Consider the following 23,311-nt stretch of genomic DNA (forward strand, 5'->3'; position numbering starts at 1 on the left):
TGTCCCGGCTGGCAGCTCTGTCATCCACAGGTACCAAGGTCCTGGGGTACCTCCTGCCCACCATGCACGTCCTCCCACAGTGGCATGGTCTGGCCAGATACTGGCCGGGTCTCAATCTTTGCGCCAGGCTGTGGGCAGTCTGTTAGAGGTTTCCTGGTGGTAGCGTCACTGTGCTGAAGAGGATGTATGTTTATGCTTTGATAGAAGGTGCTAAGTTGGGGCGCCTGGGTGGCTCAGTCGGTTAAGCATCTGCCTTCGGCTCAGGTCATGATCCCAGGGACCTGGGATCGAGTCCCGCATCGGGCTCCCTGCTCGGCAGGGAGCCTGCTTCTTCCTCTGACCCTCCCCCCCCTCATGTGCTCTCTCTCTCTTATTCTGTCTCAAATAAATAAATAAAATCTTTAAAAAAAAAAAAATCTTAAAAAAAAAAGGTGCCAAATTGCTGTCCTAAAAGTCCTAGCAACATCATCAGTTTTACCAAGACCTCAGCAACTGCCTATTTAATTTTTTCCTAATCTGATGAAAACATGGTGTCACCATACTAGAGTATGTCTTTAATTAGCAAAGTTGAGCATCTTCTTCTGAGAGCCATTCATTTGAAGGCTTTAAGATAAGGGAGTCTGCTCGTGTAGGTGCCCCTGAGCTGCTCATGACACACCAAAAGTTTGCGGCCAAAAGATGGAGAAGCCCCAAGTGTACAAGTTTTCATGGGAAGCGCTGATATTAATATTAGCACATTACATTTTTAAAAGGATTTGTCAGAGAGCCCAAGCAGGGGGAGCGGCAGAGAGAGAGGGAGGCTCCCCGCTGAGCAGGGAGCCTGATGCAGGACCCCATCCCAGGACCCTGAGATCATGACCTGAGCCGAAGGCAGACGCTTCACCAACCGAGCCACCCAGGTGTCCCAGCACATTACATTTTTTTAGTGTTAAAAGTTTGCATGCATTTTTGAGAAAAATGTAACACAGTTTTGTGCTCTGTGTTCATCTGTCCAGAGTAGGGAGGGGTTCACTTTCCTTATCTGTTGGGGTGCTTCTGTGGAAATGTTTGAGAAGCACCAGGCGGTGGAAGGAGCTTCCGAGTTGCAGGATGGGACTGCGTTTGCTCGGCCATTTGAGGAGTGATCTGGAACGAGCCGAGTAACCTGTTGGCTGTACTGATCCGCAAACGGCAGCCAGAGGTGTAATTGGGCATGAGTGGCGTTCTGTTAACAGGTGCCATGGGCATCCTGTGTGTGTTCCCAGCTGTTGAGCGTCCCCAGGGTAGAGGGTCCTTGGAAGCTCATGTTGGATGTCTCAGATGGAAACCCGAAGCTTTGTTGAGAGGAACATGGGCACTCCAGCGTTCACGCTCTGTCCCGGGGCCTCTGCCCAGCCTGCGAACCCACCACCCCCTACTCTCCTGGACAAGTGGGCGTAAACGCCAACCTTTTGAGGGTGTCACCCCTACCTTGTCCTAGGGAATTTGGATTTGTGGCTGTGTGGGTAGTGACAGCCGATGTATAAGCTGGACATTTGCTGGCTGGGACAGATGCCACATGGGTGTGCCAGGTCTCCTGTCTTGGCACCCGGACCCACAATCAGGTGACAAGCGCCACTTGAGGTAGCACCTCTCCCTGCCCGGGTTGCCTTCCTGCTTCTCCTGAGTTGGCCTTGGGCTGGCACTAGCCAGCTGTTCCTGGGCAAGGCCCAGAGCCAGGCTGCCCGTCATTCCTGGTGTCCGGCCTCTAGTCCGCAGCCGGACTGGCCGTTGCGTGCCCAGTGGTGTGCAAGCCCCAGCGTCCCACGCTCACCAGACATCACCAGAGGCCTTCCGTCTGGATGGCAATGAGGGCTGATGGGAATGGTGGTTGTGTGTCTCACAGGGAGAGTGGACATACTAGCCATCAGCCCCACATCAGCGTTTGTAGGTCATCCGTGATCGGAGGGACTGGGGGTATTTTAAATGTATTTTTCAGTCAACCTTCCATGTTCCTTCTTTGCAATAAGCCCAAGACCAAAGTCAAAAGATAGGCTCTGAAATAGGTCAGTGGCTGAAATGGCCTTGGTTCTCCAAGCTTCCGGCCTGAGAGTCAGGGTGTCTGGCATTCATCCAGTATTGCAGAGGTCCTGAGGCAGTGGTGGTGTGTTCCAGGGAACATGCTGCGGGAAACCGGTCCGACTTCTCCAGTTGGTCTGCCGGGAACTTTCCCCAGGTAGGTGTTGATCTGCTTTGCTGTATTTTCCTGAAATGATGTAAAGACTCGCGATTGCGGTAGAGACTGTAGAAAGTGCAAGGGGGGGGGGCGGGGAGAGTGTCTGGCTGTGGCAGGAGGTTGTTTGCTGTTGGTTTCTAAATTTTTTTCCCAGTGTGTCCTTCGCTCCCTGCCTCTCATTAGGACGTTAGGAGGAGCTCTACCCAAACCCACAGTTGTAGAGTTTATACACACTCCAGTTGTAGGTGATGAGATCTTCTTCTTAGAATCTACCACCAGCTAAGATTTTCTTGGAATAAATACTACAAAAGCAACCTTTTAAAATGGCCTTTAGTAAAAAAAAACCACAACAAAACAAAAAACAATAAAACATGCCAACAGGCAGAGCGGTTGGTTAATTTTACATTCTGTAGATGTGCTCATTCTGAACTGAAGTAAAGTTACTTGTGCAGAAAGCTTCGCTTTGGCTCAATCTTAAGAAGAAAGGAAGTGCATTAAGAGTATCTGTGGGCAGTGTCTCCCTGCCTGCTTTCCCGTGAACGTTCCCTGGAGAACGAGAGCACTGAGAAGGGCCGCGGCTTCCATAGCACTCAGAAAGCTTACGGAACGCCAGGGAAAAGGTCAGGTTCTCTGTATTGAGCGACCAGCTGTTGGTGCATACGCGGTGCCCAGCTGTGAAATCATGGCTGTCATTTGGCTGAGTGTTTGTGTCATTCGCCTCCCACCGCAGGCAGGTCCTCTGGTGCTGCCTGGTGCTGCCAACCACAGAGCACTGGCCGCAGGCTGACTCTCTGGTCTGTTGCGCCACATGCCCTCCCACCCACCTCCCCGCCGTGACACACCCGTGTCTCATGGAGGGTGCTGTCCCTTGCACGGTTTTCAGACTTGTTCAGAGCCTGGAACTCGGCCATGGTGGTGTGTATGTGCGGGGAACCTGCTCAGCTGGAGGCCGTGGTAACCTTAGCAGTGGACAGGGTCAGATGCACCACGTCCTGGAATCCATCTCAGCATCCAAGGGTAAGATGGAGTTTGTAGGAAGAACGACAAGTGAAGACAACGGTGTCACTGTAGTTTTTGCTAAATTGGGAAAGTTGTTGCAAATCAGGAAAGCAGTTTTACTGAACTGAGACCAGAGACCCATGGGGGGTGCTCAGAAGTGTTTGGCAGGAGTTGGGCTTGGTGTGCCTGGTTCGAATTCCTGCTGCAACATACGGTGACGGAGCAGAATCGTCATGTTTCCTGATGGTTACTTATTTCAGCTATAAGCCTAGAGCAGGATCATTTGTGATTTGACCTTTTTTTACTTGATAAACTGATTTTTTAGAGCAGTTTTAGGCTTCTGCTCAGCAAAATTGAGCAGAAAGCACATCCCATGTACAGGCCGCCCCCACAACCTCCCCCACTATCCACATTTCACACTGCCTGGTTTGTTACAGTCATCCAAAGAGTAGTGAAATCTGCCTAAATATGCGTGTGCTTTTAAAAGTATGAACTCCATCATGTTAGCGAATACCTGAACCATTATGTGTAGAACTGCCTCTTACGTGGCCGAAAGGTTGATTGTGCAGCAGTGGACAGAGAACACACACAAACTTGCTGTGCTGTCCTGTTTTGAAGTTGTCATTTGTATGATTGTGTTATTATATGGTTTAGTTATGAGACAGGTATCAGGCTCCCGCCTGGCACATGCGGAGAGTAGCTGCGAGGCCGTAGGTTGCTGAGGAATCCTTGAGGGAATTTTAAAATTACAAACATGCAGGCGCCTGGGTGGCTCAGCCAGTTAAGCACTGACTCTTGATTTTGGCTCAGGTCATGATACTGGGGTCCTGAGATCAAGCCCCGCATTGGGGTCAACGCTCAGCGCAGAGTCCGCTTGAGATGTTCTCTCCCTCTGCCCCTTCCCCTGCTCACGTGCACCCTCTCTCTCTAAAATAAATGAATCTTTAAAAAAAAAAAAAAACACACAAAAAATGAAGTAATAAAATTACAAACATCAGGGGCGCCAGGCTGGCTCCATCAGTGGAACATGTGACTCTTGATCTCAGGGTTGTGAGTTCAGGGCCCATGTTGGGCGTAAAGAATACATTAAAAAAATTACAAACATGTTACCCTCAAAATGAATAATACAGTGATCTGATCCACATTCTAAAGTGATATTTCTGGCCATTGTGAAGTGAAGAATGCATCAGGAGGACAGAGTGGGTGACCTGGGTGCCAGGTTGTGGAGCCCTCAAATGGATGGGGGCGGGAGATGTGGAAAGTCTGTTAACTTAACATCTGTTAAGTTAACAAGATGTACAGGGTGACAGGCAGAGAGGAGTGGGGACAGCACCTTGCTTTTCTTGATGGCACTTAGGATGGGGGTGGGTAGAGCACGGTGAGCAAGGGGGAAAAGGTTTGAAAGGAAGAATCCGGAGTTGGGCTGTGAGCGTGTTCTGTTTGAGATATTTACTGGACTGCTGTGTAGAGAAGCCAGGTAGGCAGGTGGGTAAGCAAGTCCAGGGGGCGAGTTTGAGATCAGAAACAGGATTTAGAGTCATTGGCACATGGTTGGATGGAAAGCCATGGCAACAGATGAAATCACCGAGTGGGAGAGGAGGAGAGGGAACGAAGACCTGACACCGGGCCCAGACTGAGTTCTAGGAAAGGGGAGACAAGTGTAGTATCTCAGGTCCATGTAACATCGTGCTCAGTAAAGTAGGACGTGAGACATAATTTCCGTAAGATCTTAAAATGTATGTAGCTCCTCAACAACGCAAGAATTTCAAGAGGTGACAAGGTAGAAAACTAACACACAGGCATCAATAGGCTTCATTGCCATAAACAACTATCTGAAGATACAATGGAGGAGAAAAATCCCATTTACAATGGCAATAATGATAAAATACTCAGAAATAAACCCAACGAGATCTCTGCAAGTTCTAGAGCGGACAAAACTTTAAAACACGAAAGACACAAGAGTAGACACAAACCAGTGAGACAGGCCTTGTTCTTGGAAGACAACATCATAAAGATGTCCATTTTACCAGAATTAATTTAATTTTTTAAGATTATATCCACCAATTTATTACTTTATTCTTATTTTTAGTTATTTATAAATAAAAAGTAAAAATAGCAAAACAACACACAGCCTGGACAACAATGATCATAAAAACAGACTTGGTACATAGCCACTTTAACATAAAAACCAACTCAGCTCCAAAAAGCAGAAAGTTTCCCACTCCCTAAAAAACATATCAGTTGCTATTGTTTTAATGGTCAGAACCACTTCCAACTTCATCATCTCTCTCCCTCAGTCTTTTTTTTTTTTTTTTTTTGATAGCAGTTTTGACAAGTGCCTTTGTAAGAGGAATTAATCCACTTGGAAACTTGGCATGCCGTTTCCAAGTTTTCTATTTTCCTTCTAAGTGTCCTTGCAAAGTGTGTGACTGTGGAGCTCAGGGCTTAGAACAGTTGTGTCTTTTCTGATTTTTCTGTTGTCTGCCATTACTTTTGGCTTGCCTAAACTATTTAAATCTAAGAGGATCCCAATAAAAATACCAACAAGCTGCTTTTCTGGAGCTACAAAAGTCGACACTCAAGTCGTATGGAAAACTACACGTGGAGGAAAAGCCAAGGAGACACGGAATGAAAGCCCCTCTTGGTCTCATGGCGCACTGTAAAGCCTCATGTGGAAAACAGTACACGATGGCACAGCAAGAGACGGGCCCGTAAAACGGACCAGGAAACCCTGAAACAAACAAAGGTGCGTGTGGAAACTCGGGTGTGATAAAAGGTGTATCTCAGGCGCCTGGGTGGCTCAGTCGTTAAGCATCTGCCTTCAGCTCAGGTCATGATCCCAGGGTCCTGGGATCGAGTCCCACATCGGGCTCCCTGGTCAGTGGAGAGTCTGCTTCTCCCTCTGCCTTCCTCCCCCACTCGTGCTCTCTCTCTCGTAAACATAAATAAATAATAAAATCTTATTAAAAAAATAAATAAAAGGTGTATCTCAAATCACTGGAACCAAGATGGGTTTTTTGAACAGCAGTGTTGGTTCAACTAGGTAGCCATTTAGAGAAAGGTAACATTAGGTCTATACCTTACATCACACAGACGCAGGGACTCCCATCAGAAACGTGAATGTAAGAAATGAAACCAAACATGTTATGGGAAGAAAACTTGGGTGACTTTCTCCAAAACTGGGTGTGGGAAAGTCTTCCTCACAATGATGCTAAAGTCAGGTGGATGAAGGAAAGCATTCATAGTGGCAAAGCACAGTCGCATGGCAGAGAACAGCATACACGAGACCAAAGGACAGGTGACAAACGAGGACAAGGTGTTTGCAACATACATCACAGATAAAGGTTGATATCTCTAATACATAAAGAATGTACACGTTGAGGGGGAAAAAAGATCAGAAACCAGATAGGAAGATGGGTGAAGAATGAAGTGACACAAGAGTATGTAAGGATGATCCTGGGATATAGAGATGACTCACTTGAGTTAGGAGGGATGCAAATTAAGACCACACTGAGGTCCTGTTTCTCAGATGAGCAGAAATCCAAACTTGAGCGGCATATTCTATTGACAAGGCTGTAAGCAAGAGATACGTCCACACGTTGCTATTGGGGATACCAAGTGTCAGCCATTACGGAGGAAAATCTGGCTATACCCAGCAGAAGTATATTTGGCAATCCCACCATTAGGAGTCTACCCTGAAGGTATACCAGAAACAAGTAAAATACACATGTGCACGATTGTTCATTGCAGCACAGTTTACAATCGCGGAGCTGGAGACTGAATGCTCGTGTGTGGATATTGATTCAATGAGCCATAGTAAGTCCACCCATGGGGCCCCGTGAAGCTGTGGGAAGGAATAAGAGGATGCCTCTAAACTGATGGAAAATTTCCAGGATGGATTGTAGGCTTGAACGAGCGTGGTGCAGAGGGATGTGTGCAGTGCTTCCTTCCGTATAGGGAAGAGCAGAAAGAAATATCCACACATCTGCTTGTTTTTGCTAGAAGAAGCTCAGAAAGGATAAACCAGAAACTAATGAAGTTGGCTACTTACGTGAGGTTGGGTGGGTGGGAATGAGGCAGGAGTGTTGGGAGCAGGAGAATGCTCTCTTGTGCAGTCTTAACTTTTGGACTCCTGTTATTGTTTTACGTATTCAACAAAGTTCAGCCAAGGTGGCTGGGGGTGGGGAGCCCCATGACTGGAGACACACAGACACCAACAAACGCATTTTTTTTTTTTAAGATTTTATTTTTTTTGACAGAGACATAGCGAGAGCAGGAACACAAGCAGGGGGAGTGGGAGAGGGAGAAGCAGGCCTCCCGCAGAGCAGGGAGCCCGATTTGGGACTCGATCCCAGGACCCTGGGACCATGACCGGAGCCGAAGGCAGGCGCTTAACGACTGAGCCACCCAGGCGCCCAAACAGTCATTTTTGACATGAATAACATAACCACATTTATGGAGGAACAGACACACTTTTTTCATGATAAGAACCCCACAAAATTCACCATTTTAACCATCCTAAAGTTAATAATTCAGTACCACTCAGTACATTTGCAATGTTGTCCAATCATCACCACCATCTAGTTCCAGAACATTCTCAGTGTCCCAAAAGGAAACCTCATACCCATTAATATTCCCCATTCTCTCCACAACACCGGCCCCCAGCAACTACTAATCTACTTTCTGTCTCTGGATTTGCCTGTTGTGGACATTTCATGTAAACAGAATCACACAATCTGTGGTTTCAAAGAGCCTGTGACTTCCCTCTTGTACGCCCTCCTGCTCACTTGCCCCAGGGAAGCGAGCTGCCATGTGAGCTGCCCTTACAGGGGTCCCCGTGACAGGGAACTCAGGGAGGCCTTTCACCAATGGCCAGTGAGAACTGAGGTCCTCAGCCCAGTGACCTTCGAGGAGTGAATCCTTCCAATAGCCACGTGTGAGCTTGGGAATGGACTGTCCCTCAGACAAGCCTTCTGATGAAACCACAGCCCTGGAAAACACCTTGACATCAGCTTTGTGAGGGACCATGAGTCAGAGGCACAGAGCTAAGCCACGCTGATATTCCTGACCCGAGACTGTGACATGAAGCTGCTAAATTTATTGTTTTATTTTTTTAAATTGCTAAATTTTGTGTTCATTTGTTATGCAGAAATAGAAAACAAATACAATTTTCTGCCTTTTGGATTTGGGAGGCAGCATAGACCATATTTAATATGACCACTATTCATTTATTGGGAAACTTGGAAGTCTGTTGGTGTCGAATGAGGCCGAAAGCAAAGGAAGGCTCTGCAGCAGATCCAATTTGTGGCATAAGCTGTCCTGCACTTGGGCCATATAACTTGGAAGGTCCAATAGAGCTAGAGAGGTACATACATGGTAGATGAGACTGTGTGTGGTCCCTCGCACCGTCCCCTAGAGCTTGGCACAAAGCCATGTCCTCTGCTGCAGAGAATTACATACCATGCTAAGGAGCTCTGGGTGCTACCTGGCCTTAGATTGAGCACCTGGCCATGGACATCATCTTAGCCTGTGACTGGAGCTGTCCATTGGGAATGGGACATTTTCAGACCCATGAAGTTGCAAGTTTGGGTGAGTGTGGCAGCAGTCCATTGTATGGTGAAAATGGTATCTTTTTCTTGGTTTTCTATCACATTGTGTTGTCTTCTTGTGTGCACAGCCCTTTCCTATTGAGTGCTGGACATAATATATGAGCAATTATAATTTGCGCTACAGGATACTTTACTTTTCTTCTGGGAAGATTTTACCCTTTTTTCTTTGAGCAGGCTAGCAGCACCAACAATAAACCCTGAATCACCTGAATACAGTTTCAGAAATTGAGATGAATATGGATTTTATGAAGTCCCTGCAAGGCTGGTCTACTTTGGTGGTATTCAGTCTTACAATGTAGCTGTTCAGGGTCTCAGCTCAAAGATAGGACCTTTACAAGAACCCTCCCCCTTAGCAGCTCTAGCCCACCAAGCTGTCAATCTCTGTTCAGGTTCTCAGCCTTCCTACCGCCTCTTCCAGAACCGACTGACCCCTGAGTGGAAAATGTTGCTAAATGTCAGGCTTAGTACTTTGGGTTTCCTTTTATCCCGTCAGAATATTTCACTCTGATGCATGAAACAGAATTATCTTTTAAAGTTTTTTATTTTTAAGTAATCTCTACACCCAGTGGGGGGTTCAAATTCATGACCCCAAGATCAAGACTCGCATCTTCCACAGACTGAGGCAGCCAGGCGCCCCTAAAACAGAATTATTTTTAAACGATTACATTTTGGCCAGCTTTTTTTGCTGTTCTCAGTGGGAGGCTGACCTGAGTTGCCCATTCCTACATGATCAGAGCTTTTTTTTTTTTTAAGGCAAACCTGAACAATATATCATACATTCATTTGTATATTTTTACATTGCATGATACGCTGTTTCAGCTTATGGGAGGAAAGCTCCTCTCCGTGGGGCCACGAGGCCGTCGGGGCGGTTTGAAGGCAGGACGGTCTCTCCTGAAAGCAGCAGGGTTGGACGTTCTCACAGCTGCGCGCGCGGGGGGCCGGGGCGTGGCCGGAGCCGCATCGTCGCCCGCGCGCGGGGGAAGGTGGCGCGTTACCCGAGCAGCCCCTGCGTGCGCGGCGAGCTACCCTCGCGCCTGGAAGCAGGGGGAGGCGCCGCGGAGCTGCACCTGCTCCCGCCGCTCGCGCCGCTCGCCCCCCAGATGCTCCGAGGCAGCGACAGTCACCCCACTCGGGCACCTGAAAGCCACGTGGGGCCGCCCGAGCGACCCCTAGGCCGACACAGCGTTCCCGGGGCTCCACCCGTGCGGCGCTCAACATTGTGCACAGTTCTATCGTTACGGCATCTTCGGTTCATACAGATGAGTTCTGCTTAAGACGCACCTGGTGCGCCCAACCAGACCGCCCGGGCCGCCCGCCTGGGCCCCCGGCCCCAGCGGCCAGAGACGGAGGACGGCGCCGCAGCCCCAGCAGGCGTTGCCAGGCAACCGCGGCCCCCGGCGGACCCGCAGCGCGCAGAGATGACGCCGCCAGCCCGCGTCCGCACCTGGGCCCGCCCCCTCGCGGCCGCCGCATGCCATTGGGCGGCGGGCAGACGGAGGCGGGCCTCGGCCAATGGGCGACGCCGCTCCGGGGGGCGGGACCGTGGTACCGGGCCGTGCGCCTGCCGGAAGCCCGCGTCGCAGGCCACGCGCAGGTAGGCGCGGACGGCGGGGTCGCGGTTCGCGGGGCGGCTCCCACGTGGGCGCGCGGCCCCGGCGTTCGGCCGGAGGGACCCGCGGAGTCCGCAGAGGGCGCGCGGGTCCGAGCCGCCGGCTCACCCGGGCTGCGCCCCCGAGCCTGGCATTCCCTTCGCCACAGCCGCCCCTTGGCTAAAGCGTTCGGTGGGCTCCCGCGCGTCCGCCCGCCCCGGGCCCGGGCTGCCCGCGGGCTCGCGGCGGAAACGACGCCGACCTGGGGCGCTTGCGTTCTGAGCGGGCAGAACGAATAAGTAAGGTGGTGGTGGCCGCTGGCGGGAGAATGAGGCGGAGCCCGGCGCGGAGAGACCCGGGGTGGGGGGGCCCGGGCGCAGCAGCAGGAGGGCGGGCGACGGGGGGACGTCGGGCAGCCACGCGCGCCCGCAGGCCTGGGTGAGGCCGCGGACTCCTCCCCGAGCGAAGTGGGAGGCTCGGCATGCCCGAGAGCCAGCCTGGGCGTTCTCCGAGTCGTCCTGCGGCTGTGTCGGAAACGGACTGGAGGGGCTCTTGAGAAGCGCAGGTGGGCGGACGGCAGTGGCGCAGCGAGTGACAGGCAGGCACTGCCCTCTGGACGTGCTTTAGAGACAAGGCCAGCGGGGCGAACGGCTACCGGAGTCGTGGGGCGCCACAGTCCGAGCGTGGGCTAAAATGTGTATTTCACCGGGTGGCCATCGGTTGAGAGGACAGGTGCACGGGAAGGTGGGCTTGTGGAGGGCGATCAGAAGTGTCGACTCTGACGCCTTGGGTCTGAGATGATGTGTGAGGGTGCAGGTGACAGAGCGTACTGGTGCAGTTCAGGGAGAAGTTCGAGGCCACCCGTGGATAGCTGGTGTCTGGAGCTCCTGCACAGCTACGGTGCGGTCACGTAGCGAATGCATGTAGGCGGAGAGGAAACGGCTGGAAGACTGGAGCCCTTTAGTGCGAGGGTCAGAGAGGTGAGGGGGTGGGAGGAAGAGCAGATGGTTGTGGGGTCTGTTTCGGAAGCCAAGAGAAAGAAAGAATGTGGAGAGAGAAGTGAGCATCAGCTGTCAGATGCTGCTGTTGGGTCAAACAAGGTGAGTACTGAGAATCTGCCGTGGGCTTTCGTGTCTGTGAGGAGCAAGCGGGACTGTAGTTAAAGGGGTGAGGCTGGGTTTTTTTTTTTTTTTTTAAAGATTTTATTTATTTGGCAGAGAGAATAGGAGAGAGGGGACACAAGCAGGGGGAGGGGGAGAGGGAGAAGCAGGCTTCCCGCCGAGCAGGGAGCCCGATTCGGGGCTCGATCCCAGGACCCTGGGATCACGACCTGAGCTGAAGGCAGACGCTTAACGACTGAGCCACCCAGGTGCCCCTAATTTTAATTTTTTTTTAAAGATTTTATTTTTTTATTTTGACAGAGAGAGACACAGCGAGAGAGGGAACACAAGCAGGGGGAGTGGGAGAGGGAGAAGCAGGCTTCCCACGGAGCAGGGAGCCCGATGTGGGGCTCGATCCCAGGACCCTGGGATCATGACCTGAGCCGAAGGCAGACGCTCAACGACTGAGCCACCCAGGTGCCCCTATAAGGCTGGATTTTAATCAGGAATAACTGTTGCAGTAGGGATAAGAGCTGTGTGAACTCAGCTGACCTTGGATTTGTCCAGAGGTGACTGAGGGACTAGGGATGGGAAGGGGGAGCGGCACTCAGTAGACTTAGGAAGTGAAAAACTACAAAAGCTGGGGTGGGGGTGGCGGTCCATGTGAAACCCATCTGGGTTTCCTAACTGGCACTTATCAAAGGTAGGCGCCTACCCTTCCACAGGGTCATCCAGTGGGGCCCCATCTTCGGGTGTTGGCTGGGTTCTTTTGGCAGCCTTGACTTTTCTCAGGCAGGCACTTTTAAGGGCACTGGGGTCATCGTAGGGATGGGGCCTTGAGCTGTTAGAAACTGTATTAGTGTTTTGTTCAAGTCTTTGTGGGCCAAGGTTGAGGACCGGTGGAGAGAGGAGCCTGGCTACAGTTTGGTCACAGAGAGAGTCTTTGTCCTTATGGTGTCCTTGGTGATCTTGAGAACAGTTGTGCTAGAGTGGCAGAAGCCTGGTGGGAGGGGTGTGAGAGGGAACAGGAGGGAAGGGGTTACAGGCAGTGCGGGTAGGTGGCTTTTGAGGATCTTGGCAGGAGGAAGCAGAAATGGGCTAGGAGCATGTGAGATCAAGAGAGTTTTTACGATGTGGGAAATCTTAGTTGATTGAGTAGAAGGGAAGCTGGAACAGTGCAGGAGGGGAATTGCTCAGGGATGTCCCTGCATAGGCGGGGCATGGAACCCAGCGCCGGAGTGGAGAGTTTGGCCTCTGTTGGAAAATGGCAGGATTGCATCCCAACAGGAGAGAAGGGTGGGGGGTAAATGTGGGAGCTCGTGGAAGTTCCCTTCCAGTTGCTTTGATTTCCTCTGTGACCAGGAAGTAAGGTTCTGTGAGAGAAGGGAGAAGACCTTGGAGATTTGAGAGGAGAGGCTCTTCCAGGCGAGTGGCTGGGGTGGGGAAGTGTGGGGCCACTGGTGAGGCTGAAGGATTATTGGACCCCGGGGGGCTGAGCAGGGTGAGCTGCAAAGAGGGTAGGTGGGCTCGGTGAGTAAGAAATTTGGAGCTTTTGTAGTAACTGGGCTTTGAGTTTGGCATTTGGAGGAGGGTGAGGGGAGGGTAAGGTACCCTGGAGAGCAAAGTCTGGAGGCCATTCTAAGTGGGCAAGTCAGAACGCAGACCAGTCTGGATCAAAATGAACAGGAACAGAGTCCCGGTCCTGGCACAGGAGCTGGGATTCCGCTCCTGGACTCCTTGGACGGATTTCCTCGAGGGTTGTGGATTGTGAGGGCACACACCCTCCTCCAGGGGCCCTTCCCTGCAGCCTGATGGGACGCATCAGAGGGGTCATGCTCTGGGTGAGGGGGCGCATTGGGGGCTACGGGTGGGAATTTTAGATTTAAGAAGACTTTTTTCCTATAGGCTGATTTATTTTTTTAAGCTCCTGTGGGGTTTCTTTTCAGCCCTGGAGACCCGGCAGCCTCAGCCCGTTGGTGCTGACACGTCCTGACCAGTGACTGTCGCCAAGCCCAGACGGTTAGCTGGTCTCTGTGTGTCTGATGTGGGTCCTCAGCTTCCTGCTGGTAGAAGTAATTATTTGCTCCGCTGAACACTTAGAGCTGGTACCTTAAAATAAAGTGTTGTGTTTCTGCTTTTGTTGTAGAAATTACAGAAAAGTAGAAGGGGGGAAAACCATACTTGTAATTCTAACTCCCTAAAATGTTAGTATTTTAATGTATTTCCTTCTAGTTTTTTGCTTCATACTTATTTGTGTATCATTTTTCTTACAAAATGAGGGTCACATTGTACATCCGTAGGTTTACGCCCCATCTTTTCCCTTTACGTTGTGCTCTGAGCGTTTACTCACATGACTGAGCGCGTGGTGTGCTCTCGGGCAGGCGTCTTCCTGTGCGCGAACGAGTCATTCATTTTCCCAGTCAGCTGTTGTTGGAAATTTATGGGGTTTTCAACTTTTTAATTGAAGAGGCGTTATCATCCCTTGTACAGTGCCATTGTCATCCTTATATTTGAATCTCAGTCCATGATTATTTCATCAGGATAAGTTCTAGAAGTGGAATTACAGGCCAAAGCACTTGATAAATGTTACCAGATTACCTTTTAAAGAGACTGTGCCAATTTATTCTCCTGTCAGTAGGCATGATAACGGCCTTTTCGTCATTCTCTGGCTAATCCTGAATAATAGAATTTTAAAAATCGTTTATGGGGCGCCTGGGTGGCTCAGTCGGTTAAGCGACTGCCTTCGGCTCAGGTCATGATCGTGGAGTCCCGGGATCGAGTCCCGCATCGGGCTCCCTGCTCGGCGGGGAGTCTGCTTCTCCCTCTGACCCTTCTCCCCTTGTGCTCTCTCTCATTCTCTCGCTCTCTCTCTCAAATAAATAAATAAAATCTTTTAAAAAAAATCGTTTATGTAAAAGAAATTTTTAACCTATCCAGTTAGCTAAGTAATACATGCATACAGCTACAAACCTCCAGGTACTGGGACATGGAAAAGAACAGCAGTGGTCAGCTGCCCCTGGGCTGCTCCTGGGAGGCAAGCCCTGTCATCTTTCAGCTTTTCAAACTGGGATCGCTTTCAAACTTCAGAGGTCTGCCCCCTGGTAGGTGTGCCCCGGTTTCCTCACCCGTGTGCCACCCTCACTGGCCACAGGAGGAACTGAGTTCATACGTGTACGGCACTTAGAACAGGGCCTGGCACATGGTAAGCGCTGGGTAAATGTGAATTTTCACGGCCACTGGTGTTATGATTAGTTTTCCTAACACCCCTGCCCCCTCCACATGACCTTCCTCCCGGCCACCAAATACAGGGAAAGCTTATGCTGGCGTAGCTTTATGAGCAACTAGATGTTTTGCAGAAAAACCTGTGAGGAAAAAGAAACACATAAAGGACGGGTCTTGAGCCTTCTGAGGTAGTGGCGGCCAGGCCGCTTAACCACTGCCGACCTCCAGGGGCCCCACTGACGCTCGTTTCTTCAGCACCCTTCTCAGCAGATGGATTCCTCCCTCCGCTTGCTTGTGTGTTTTTCAAGCAGCACCTGAGGACGCTGAGGAGCGTTTGTTGGCTCTGGACATGCCAGATGCTTAGACATGCTCACGCCCCCCCATAGCTTCTCTGAAATAGGGTTACTGCTGAGGACAAAAAAAGAAAGAAAGAAAACTGGTACAGGGCCATCATATTGTTTAATTTATTACAAATAATTTGAGAGCGATTAGAGGGGTTTTTTTTCTTTGTGTGTTTCAGTGTATTCACAGGGTTGTGTGACCATCACCGCAACCTAATTTCGGAACATTTTCCTTCTCCCAAAAGAAACCCTGTACTATTCACAGTCACTCCCTGTCCCTGCCCCCCACCCCAGGCCTGAGCAACCACCAGGCTACCTTCCTGTCTCTGTAATTACTCATTCTGGAAATTTCATAAAAATGAAATTATACAATCTGTAGTATCCTGTGACTGGCCTCTCTTACATAACAGAATGTTTTCAAGATTTATCCAGTCAGTGCTTCATTCCTTTTCTTTTTGGCCGAATGAATATGATCATTTGACTGTTTCCCTTGCATGGGCATACCACATTTTGTGATCTCGTTATCAGTTGGTGGACATTTAGGTTGTTTTCGCCTTTTGGATGTTATGACTAACGCTATGAACATTAGCGTTTGAATTTTTATGTGGATGTGTTCATTTTCTGTGGTGGAGTTGTTGGGTCATATGGTAACACGTTTAACTTGTTGAGGATCCACCAGGCTGTTGTACAAAGTGGTTGCACCATTTTATGTCCCACCAGCAGTGAAGAAGGGTTCCAAGTTTTCCACATCATCAATATTTATGATCTGTCTTTTTTATTTTAGCCAGGTACCTAGTGACTGTGAAGTGGCGTGTCATTTGATTCACATTTCCCTAATGATGCATGATGTTAAGCATCTTTTCATGTCCTCATTGGCCATTTGTGTGTCATCTTTGGGGTAATCTGTATTCAAATTCTTTGTCCACTTTTAAATGGGATTTTTTGTTGTTGTTGAGTTGTAAGAATTCTTCATACATGGTGGACACAAGTCTCTTGTAAGTTATATGACTTGCAAGTATTTTTTCCAATTCTTGACATTGTCTTTGTACTTTCTTGCTTACATCATTTGCAGCACAAAAATTTCTAATTTTGAGGAGTCCAAAATTTATCTGTTTTTTTCTTTTGCTACTTATGTTTTTGGTGTCATCTAAGAAACTATTGCCTAATCCAGGGTCTTGAAGATTTACTCCTATGTTTTAGCTCTTATATTTAGGTTTTTTATCCATTTTGAGTTAATTTCTGTGTTTGGTGTGAGGTAGGGCTCTCAGTTCATTCTTTTGCATGTGGAAGTCCAGGTGTCCCAGCACCTTTCGTTAAAAAGGCTGTTCTTTCCCATTAAATGGCCCTTGTTGAAAATCACTGACCATAAATATAAGGAAATGTCGTTTTCTATAACAAACATTGATTTTCTCAAAGTCATGAGACACCATCTCTTAGAACTATTAAAAGAAACCTTTTTGTAATATGGAAAAGTCTTTCTCTCTTTTTAGCAAATAGACTTAGTGATTAAACTTTTTAATGATAACTTACAGAATGAATAAAGATTTAGCTTAACTTTTATGGTAACTGGTGTGTAAATATTTGCTAAACTTTCCTTATTTCTCCAACAAGGTAATTGGCTAACAGAGTCCTTTGTCTTTTCAAAGCTCCTGTGTCAACAGTCTCTTGTTATTTCAAGATTTCTTATTACACTGCTAATTGAAATTTGTAGCCTCTGGCTTTGAATACTTTTTTTAGATAAGGCTTAATTAAAGAACGTGGAGCTTGGAATTTTTCTGATTCTACAACAGTAATACTCTTTCATTATGCTGTAATCAATCACAGCCCCAAATGGGGCAGAGGGAGCCCTCCATGCTGGCGCTGTGTCCTCTTGGATGTGGCCCTATGATCATTTGACTGTTTCCTGGGTGTTCAGCACAGCTTGATATCCCAGGTTCACCTTATACTTTACTTGGTCCAGACCGGGAATCTTAAGGAGCTCTGCACCCCCCACCCAACCCCCCCCCCCCCTTTTTTAATAGAGAATGGTATTTAGAACCCAAATCTGGGCTTTCCATGTCAGCATTGCTTCTAGGCCCTTTACATTGTGATCACCCATTATAGCTGCCCTTTCCATAATGCTTTCCCACTTCTGTTTGGCTTCGGGTAGCACTTGTCATCTTCTGATGTATCCTGTATTTGTGTCCCCCCATAAGCATGTCAGCTGTGTGTGGATAGGTCTTTTAGACTGCCTGGTCCAGCCTAGAGCAGCTCCTAGCACATGCTCAGCATTCTGCAGGTGGTGACAGAGTGACTGGCAAGTGACGAAACACAGGGGTGGAGCGTGCCTGAGGTGGGATTGCTGGGTGAGGGTGTGTGCATGCTTAATTCCACCAGCTGATGCCTTGGTGTAATTTTCCCCTTTTGTCCCTGTGGAAACAGTTTTGCTTTGGGGGAAATTTACGTCTTGGTACATCAGGACACACCCAGCTTTTGCTTGCCTAGCTCTGCCTATGCTGCCTGCTCTGTCCTTCACTGGCCACAGAGGCCTCCTGCCACTGTGCGTGTCTCCCTGCCTGCCTGTCACCTGTGCTCACCTGCTTCTGTCGTATTTTCTTGACAGCATTTATCCCCATGTATAAGTGTTCTCTCATTTACTTAAATAGTTCTGTCTTTCCCACTAGAAGGGAAGCTTCACAAAATCAAGGCTGTTATTGCCATGCTGTTTGCCCTGTGTTCAGCATCTAGCACAGTGCCTGGCACAGAATTGGCTCTCAAAAAATATTTGCTGAGTGAGTTATATTTTTATTATCTTTTGATAGAGTCCAAAATGAATTCTAGTGTCAAGAGGAGAGGACATTGGGTTTCTGTCCCTTTACCTATATACACAGCCTTGAACAGCATGTCTAAAATTAAATTGAAAAAAATACGGACATAAGTATGCAATAGATACACATATTATCCATATATGTGTGTGTGTGTGTGTGTGTATATATATATATGTAAAATCTGGAATATGGAGGATGAAACCATTGGGAGTGAGTTTAGGATAAATAAAATGAAATACATTTTTATAATTTGTTAGAATAAAAGCTGATATTAGTAGGCCTTTGTAAGTAGAGTTTTAAAGGACTGGTATTAAAAAATAATCTTCATTTTTTTTTTCCAAGTATAAAACCTTGAAAACAAAATGAAACTAGCTGTAAATAAATAGAAAGTCCCTTGTAACCCACCCCCAGATATAAATAAAGGTAAAGGTTTTGTTTATATCCTTCAGACATTTTATATATATGTATACATAAGTATGTGTATATATGTGTTTGTGTGTTTATTTTATGTATTTTCTCTATTACTGTTTTTTTCAATATTTTTAAATTTTTTTTAAAGATTTTATTTATTTATTTGTCAGAGAGAGAGCGCAAGCAGGAGGAGTGGCAGGCAGAGGGAGAGGGAGAGGGAGAAGCAGCCTTCCTGCCGAGCAGGGAGCCCGATGCGGGACTCGATCCCAGGCCCCGGAGATCATGACCTGAGCCAAAGGCAGACACTTAACCGACTGAGCCACCCAGATGTTCCAGTATTATTTTCTTTAAAATGAAATTGTGTAATATTACACATAGAGTTCTATATTTTCCATTCTGTATCTGTAACACTATTCTCATTTATTTTAATTATTGAGTTCATTTCCATTTTGTTGGTTTATTCTGATTTATTTATTTAATCCTTTGTTTAATGTGTGATTGGATTGTTTCTGCTAAAAACCACACGTATGAAAAGCAGTATGTGTATGTTTGCAGATGCTGGTTATTAAATTATCGTCTCAGCTCCAAAAGCACATTTTGCACTCCACATTGTGGTCCTCACATCATAGCTTGTGGACCTCTGCAAAGTGCTTTTCTGTTTTCAGCTCCTTTTGGGCTCCACCCAAAGAGGGCAATGGGGAGACTGGAGCAGGTGGGGTGGGTGGGGGTGAGGTGGGATGGGGAGTGGGTGGTGCCACTTCTTCTTGCTCTCGCTGTTGCGGTCAGCGCCACCCAGCAGTGGCCTTCGCTGCAGCAGCAGGAGCCGGTTCAGTTCCCATGTCTCCCTCTAGGAATCAGCCTGTTCGCCGCTCGGAGGTCTCCCCTCATGTATTCCGCAAATGCCCCCCCCCCCAGACTTCCCCACCCATTAGGTGTCCTCCTTCAGATGTCCCCCCTCAGAAGTCTTCCCTTAGATGCCCTCCCCACAGATGGCTCCCTTAGATGTCCGCCTTCAGATGTTCCCCCTTAGGCATCCTCCTTCAGACCTCCCTCCCTCAGAATTCCTCCCTCAGATGTCCCTCCCTCAGACATCATCCCTCAGATGTCCCTCTCTAAGAATTCCTCCCTCAGATGCCTTCCCTTGGAGGTCCTTCCTCAGAGGTCCCCTCTCTGACCTCTTCCCTCAGATGTCTTTCCCACAGATACCCTCCCTGCGATGTCCTCCCTGAGAAGTCCTCCCTTAGATATCATCTCCACAGATGTCTCCCTCAGATATCCCCTTCCCCTAGACATCCTCCCTCAGACTTCCTCCTTCAGAGGAACCCTCCCAGAGGTCCCAGCAGCAGCCAGTGGCCTCAGTGGAGGGCTCTCCACTACGTCCTCTTTGACATGCTTCCAGGTTCTGGTACGTCACCCATTTCTTGGTTCCCCTGTGGCACAATCCCACAAAGGAAATGTGTTTTAGAATTCACGGGCTTCTCTCTGTTCTTTTACGTGGAGTTCTAGATACTACTGTGCTTGAGAAAGTAGACATAGTCAAACACTTCTCAGATTGTGTGTCATTCCTTTTATGTGGTCCCAGTTGGTGCCTCTTCCACAATCCGAGGAGGCCATCCCAGACACATCGTGGTCCCCTCCACCCATTGGTGACTGAATGCCCTAGTGACAGGGTGCATGATGGTCACCTGTGGCCTGTGATGCTGCGGCTTCCCCAGCTGATGGGAAAGTAGAACTGGGGGATTTGACTTTCTTTTAACTTGTATATACCCTATTTTCTGAAATACCTTTGTACTTCTTTAATAATGGGAGAGTGCTCTTCCCCCTTGGTTTAAAAATGTTGCATGGCCTGAGACCTTTTATTCCCCATGTATTTAGCAATTGACCTTCTCTGTTGCAGGATGGCAAAACAGAAGAGAAAAGTTACCGAAATGACAGAGGAAAAGAACAAAAAATTGAAGAAGGCATCCACAAAAGAGATCCAGCTGGCTCCTCGAGCCGTGTCGGGCACCAAGCGAGCGCACCCCGAGGTAGGCACATGTTTTCTGTTACCACCACGTTCTGAGCGTTAACATTTTTCTTCTTTATTGAGTTGTCTTTACAATTGCTAGCATGCAGTTGATTAAAATGGCGTAAGAGATGATAAATTCTGACAAATTATTGCACATAAAGTAAAATTTGGTCAGATATACATCATGCGGTGATATGGCAGGCTTTGCCTGTTCACGCACTGTGGGTGAGCATCACTGTTGCTCGAGTGGGACAAGGTTGAATGTGGGTTTTGTTCCTATTTCCCACGCTTGCCTGTAAGCCCTGAACAGCCTCATTCACGTCAGTGAATGGGGATGGAGGTTTGGTCATAACAGCGTTCTTAATTCCTCAAACTCGGAGACAGTTAATGTGATTTGGGGCACATGTTATCATTTTATTTTTAAAGATCTGCCATTAGATGACAGCTTGACTAGGTCCTTCTTCAGTTCTTTTGAAGAAAGGTTAGAAACCACCTGACCTGGTCAAGGATGTGTTGCTGGCTAGTTGAGGTTGACTTTTGCAACACCAATATTTCAAGCTCTGTTTAGTGCTCCCGAGGCATTTATGCCCTCGGCAGTGTCCCTGGTAAGATTTAGGGTGACAGGAGGCTTATTTTTAAAGATTTATTTTATTTTATTTATTTGAGAGAGAGAGAGAGTGCACACGCACACGTGAGCAGGGGAGTGGGCAGAGGGAGAGGGAAAGAGAGAATCCAAGCAGGCTTCACCCTGAGATCAGGACCCGAGCTCAAGAGTCAGACGCTCAACCCAGGCGCCCCGACAAGTGACTTTTTCCCTCACAAAATAGGGAGAGGACCACGGTGCAGCGGGAGGGAGAGGGGAGGACCCACCTGACAACCAGTCAACTCCCTGGCTGCGGGCCGTTCGAGCCTTTTCTCAGAGCAGTTTCAGGATGAGTGCCAGTGGCATGGGGCCCCGGGAGTGCGCTCCTGAGCCCACCGTGCCACGAGGATGCCCGGCGCGAGTCTCCGCGTCCTTCAGGCTGTGTGCGCCCAGTTTGTTGACTGTTGGTGCAGATCACTTGGGTGCTGCATCCGCGTGGGCATCCCTGTGCTTTTGAGAGATGGTGTAAGCTCATTCATCTCCCTGTGGCCACGGGAGTCCAGGAGTGAGAGGAGATGCTCAGCTGCTGCCCTGGGGGACCAGGGGGTGTGGGGGTGGGCAGGGAGCCTGGCTGGCTCTCGGGATTCTTGACTGGTCCTGCGTGCTCTTGGCAGAGAACCTACCAGGTCTGGCAGCTCGTCTGATCAGAGCGCTGCTCTACTCCTGTGTGTGGGAGTCCCTTGGTTTTCCCGGCGTTGGGGTCGGGAAAGCTGGCTGGCGTCACGGGCACCTGCATCTTGCTCTGAATGCAGAGGCTCCTAGCAAACTTGTGACCCTCCCCGCCCCGGGCCAACTCTTGAGCCCTGACTGTTCTGTTCTTCCTGCTTTCCAGATCCCAGAGGGAAGCTGGCATACGGAGCTCCCTGAGCTCCCATTCGGTGGTTCAGTCCACCCCTGGTTCTTACAGAGCCGCAATTACACCTGATTTTCTTGGGCTATTTCTAGGATACTTTCCTGCTTCTTCTAGACTCCTCCAGTTTCTTTAAAATAAACCCCATTACCGGGGCACCTGGGTGGCTCAGTCATTTGAGCATCTGATTCTTGGTTTTGGCTCAGGTCATGATCTCAGGGTCCTGGGATCAAACCGCCTGTCACGCTTTGCGCTCAGTAGAGAGTCTGCTTGAGATTGTCCCTCTCCCTCCCCTTTGCCCCCCCACCCCCACCCCATGCATATACATGCCTGCTCTCTGTGTCTCACAAATAAATAAATAAATCTTTAAAAAATAAAATAGACCCCATACTGTCACCCTGGTGATTTTAAGTTTTGTCATGGAACTTCCAGCTTTCCTTTCTTGATGATCTCTGCTTGCTGGCTGCCGGTCACAGGCAGGACCCACAGAACAGTGTGGGTTTATGGTAGGCATCAGCATGGGTTAGAATTTCTGCCTGAGATCCAAGGTTAAGTTCAGGTCATTTTTTTAACAGTATGCGATTGCTTTTTGTTATTAAAGTACATGTTGATTAAAATAAACTTGGAAAACAGAAGAGGAGCGGCTGGTTTCTCTTTTGATGACTAGATTTTTGTTTGACTTGTGACATAGTGGAGGAGGTTCCTGGTAGAGGCTCGCGCGCTTCTGCTTCCTTTCTGTCCCTCCGGTGTTGAGGCTTGGTGGCAGGCTGGCCCAGCCAAGGAGCAGGAGGCGGGCCTTGAAACCCACTGTGGCCTGCAGAGGAGAGGGAGTGCGAAACCGGGGCCAGCCAGCAGGGGTCGCAGCCTCTCTGCCTGCAGGCGGCTGGTGCTTGCCCCTTGTGTCTCCAGGCCCGGGAGGAATTTTAGGTCCGTCTCTGAGTCAGGTGCTGTGCTTGTGGGCTTGTGTCCTGAAGACCCCCTCTTATATTGTTGGGGCCAGTCTCCCAGGGAAGTGGGAGACTCTTCTGGGAGGACACACCTTGGGCTCCGCTAATAAAAGTATCTCTTCACTCTGTGGTTCTCGTAGGAAATTATGGAAAAGCGATGTCAGGCAGTTTTTAGAGAGAGAACATTGAATGCTGCACCTAATCTTAAGGAGGGCGGGTGGACCGGGCCTGGAGAGCACATCCTATTAGCCTGGGAGCTCGTGGAAAAGTACTGTGCTGTCCCCCCACCGCCCTGGCTCCAGGATCAACCTCCGGAATCCACATGAAGAACAGAGAAGCCTGTCCCCACTTGGACCACTGTGTTGTCCTCCCGGGACCGTCCGTCTGGATAGGCCTGTGGGACCCTGTGTGGCCACTTCCCACAGCACAAGCGCCCTGGGCCTGTGCCAGGAGGGCTGAAGTTTCCCCAGTGCTCGCCGTCTGTGGCCCCTGGGGGCAGCCTCCTCGGAGCCAGACTTCCCACTGGTGGGGGGGGGGGGGCTCGGCACACCCAGTGGGCTCATCTTTGTTTGACTTTCATGCCCTCTGGAA

At 49.1% G+C, this 23,311-nt stretch overlaps 1 protein-coding gene across 20 annotated transcripts in view; it reads left to right on the forward strand.

The window, feature by feature from the left end:
• Positions 1–23,311, forward strand: part of CUNH7orf50 (chromosome unknown C7orf50 homolog) — a 152,363-nt gene that overhangs the window by 12,557 nt on the left and 116,495 nt on the right. For 16 of the 20 annotated variants that reach the window (XM_064593459.1, XM_054507746.2, XM_064593463.1 and 13 more), the window contains exon 6: positions 20,170–20,299. In XM_064593459.1, coding sequence (XP_064449529.1) covers positions 20,170–20,299 — 130 coding nt within the window. Of the gene's footprint in view, positions 1–5,715; positions 5,940–10,125; positions 10,397–20,169; positions 20,300–22,860; positions 23,092–23,311 lie in introns of those variants that run through there. The other 4 variants (XR_010412058.1, XM_064593474.1, XM_064593469.1 and 1 more) reach the window with 3 other exon arrangements.

This window comes from Mirounga angustirostris, unplaced genomic scaffold, assembly GCF_029215605.1.
Source record: "Mirounga angustirostris isolate CCGP_5_RB_7025 unplaced genomic scaffold, mMirAng1.0.hap1 SCAF_5, whole genome shotgun sequence".
NCBI lineage: Eukaryota > Metazoa > Chordata > Mammalia > Carnivora > Phocidae > Mirounga > Mirounga angustirostris.